This window comes from Tupaia chinensis, unplaced genomic scaffold, assembly GCF_000334495.1.
Source record: "Tupaia chinensis unplaced genomic scaffold, TupChi_1.0 Scaffold000178_1, whole genome shotgun sequence".
In the NCBI taxonomy this organism is placed as follows: Eukaryota; Metazoa; Chordata; class Mammalia; order Scandentia; family Tupaiidae; genus Tupaia; species Tupaia belangeri.
In genome coordinates this window covers 999759-1000930 of record NW_006159653.1, presented here as the reverse complement: position 1 = coordinate 1000930, position 1172 = coordinate 999759, and the positions used below count along the sequence as shown (strand labels likewise).

At 69.4% G+C, this 1172-nt stretch overlaps 1 protein-coding gene across 1 annotated transcript in view; it reads left to right on the top strand.

The window, feature by feature from the left end:
- TEKT4 (tektin 4) overlaps nt 1–1172 on the top strand; it is a 7074-nt gene that overhangs the window by 4270 nt on the left and 1632 nt on the right. Inside the window, exons 6-7 of the mRNA XM_006146438.1 lie at nt 3–138; nt 571–725. Of these exons, the coding sequence (XP_006146500.1) occupies nt 3–138; nt 571–725 (291 nt within the window). The remainder of the gene's footprint in view (nt 1–2; nt 139–570; nt 726–1172) is intronic.

Sequence of the window (1172 nt, the reverse complement as noted above, 5' to 3'; positions counted from 1 at the left end):
CGGCTGCTGGTGGCCTGCGTGCTGCAGGACGTGGCCGAGGACCTGCGGCTGCAGTGCGATGCCGTGAACCTGGCCTTCGGGCGCCGCTGCGAGGAGCTGGAGGACGCACTCCACACGCTGCAGCACCACCTGCGCAAGGTGGGCCTGGCCAGCCGCGCTGGGCAAGGGCTCGGAGGCCGCTGCTCCTGGCCATCGCCCTCTCACGGCCTAGCCTGCCCCTGGCCCACCTCGGCCCCACCCTGGGGATCCCGGGTCTTTTAAGATGACGTGTAAGCAGGCATTCTGCTGGGGTCTCCACCAGAGTGACAGCTGGAGCCAGCGGGCATGGGGGTGGCCGAGGGCCGCAGTCTGGCCTGGCCACAGGGCTCTGGCCCTAGCTTCCCAGGGTGGCCTTTGCTGCCCCACGTCCCATGAGCACTTGGCCAGCGCGGGGCCATCCGACGGTACCCCCTACCAGAGCCCGTGGGTGCCCTTGGGGGCTGGGAGGGCTGGGCTCGGGTGCCCCTCAGGGACGGAGCCAGGGCAGGAGAGAGGCGGGCTGCCCCCCGCCCACGGCACGGCCACCTGCAGACGCTGCGGGAGATCACGGACCAGGAGCACAACGTGGCGGCGCTGAGGCAGGCCATCAGGGACAAGGAGGTGCCCCTGCGCGTTGCACAGTCTCGTCTGTACCTGCGCTCGCACCGGCCCAACGTGGAGCTGTGCCGTGACGCCGCCCAGTTCAGGTGCCCGCGCAGCCCCACGCCCGACACAGCCCCCGTGTTCAGAGGGGAGGCCTCGGGCTGCATCAGGCACGCCTCCGACATGCACGAGCCAGACATGACGTGAGCCTGTGGGGCCCGAGCACCAGAGATGGCGTGTCCTGCCTGGTCTCTCCTGGCCCTGGTGGCCATTCTCCTCCGTGAGGAACGTGGGGCCAGAGAGGCCAGGCGGGGTGCTCTGCCCAGCCCCGCCTCTCACAGCCCTGCCCTGGCCGAGGCCCAGCTGGGCCAGCCTGCGGTTTCCTGATGCGCAAGGCCCATTGCCTTTGAAGCGTGACGCCCTCTCTCCTCCGTGCCTCGCAGTTCACTTAAGAAACTGGTGTCCAGGTGTCTGTCCTGCACCCAAACACCTGAGACAGAGACAAAGCACTGGCCAGCAGCTGTTGCCCCTGCCCGTGGCTGCCGTGGGTC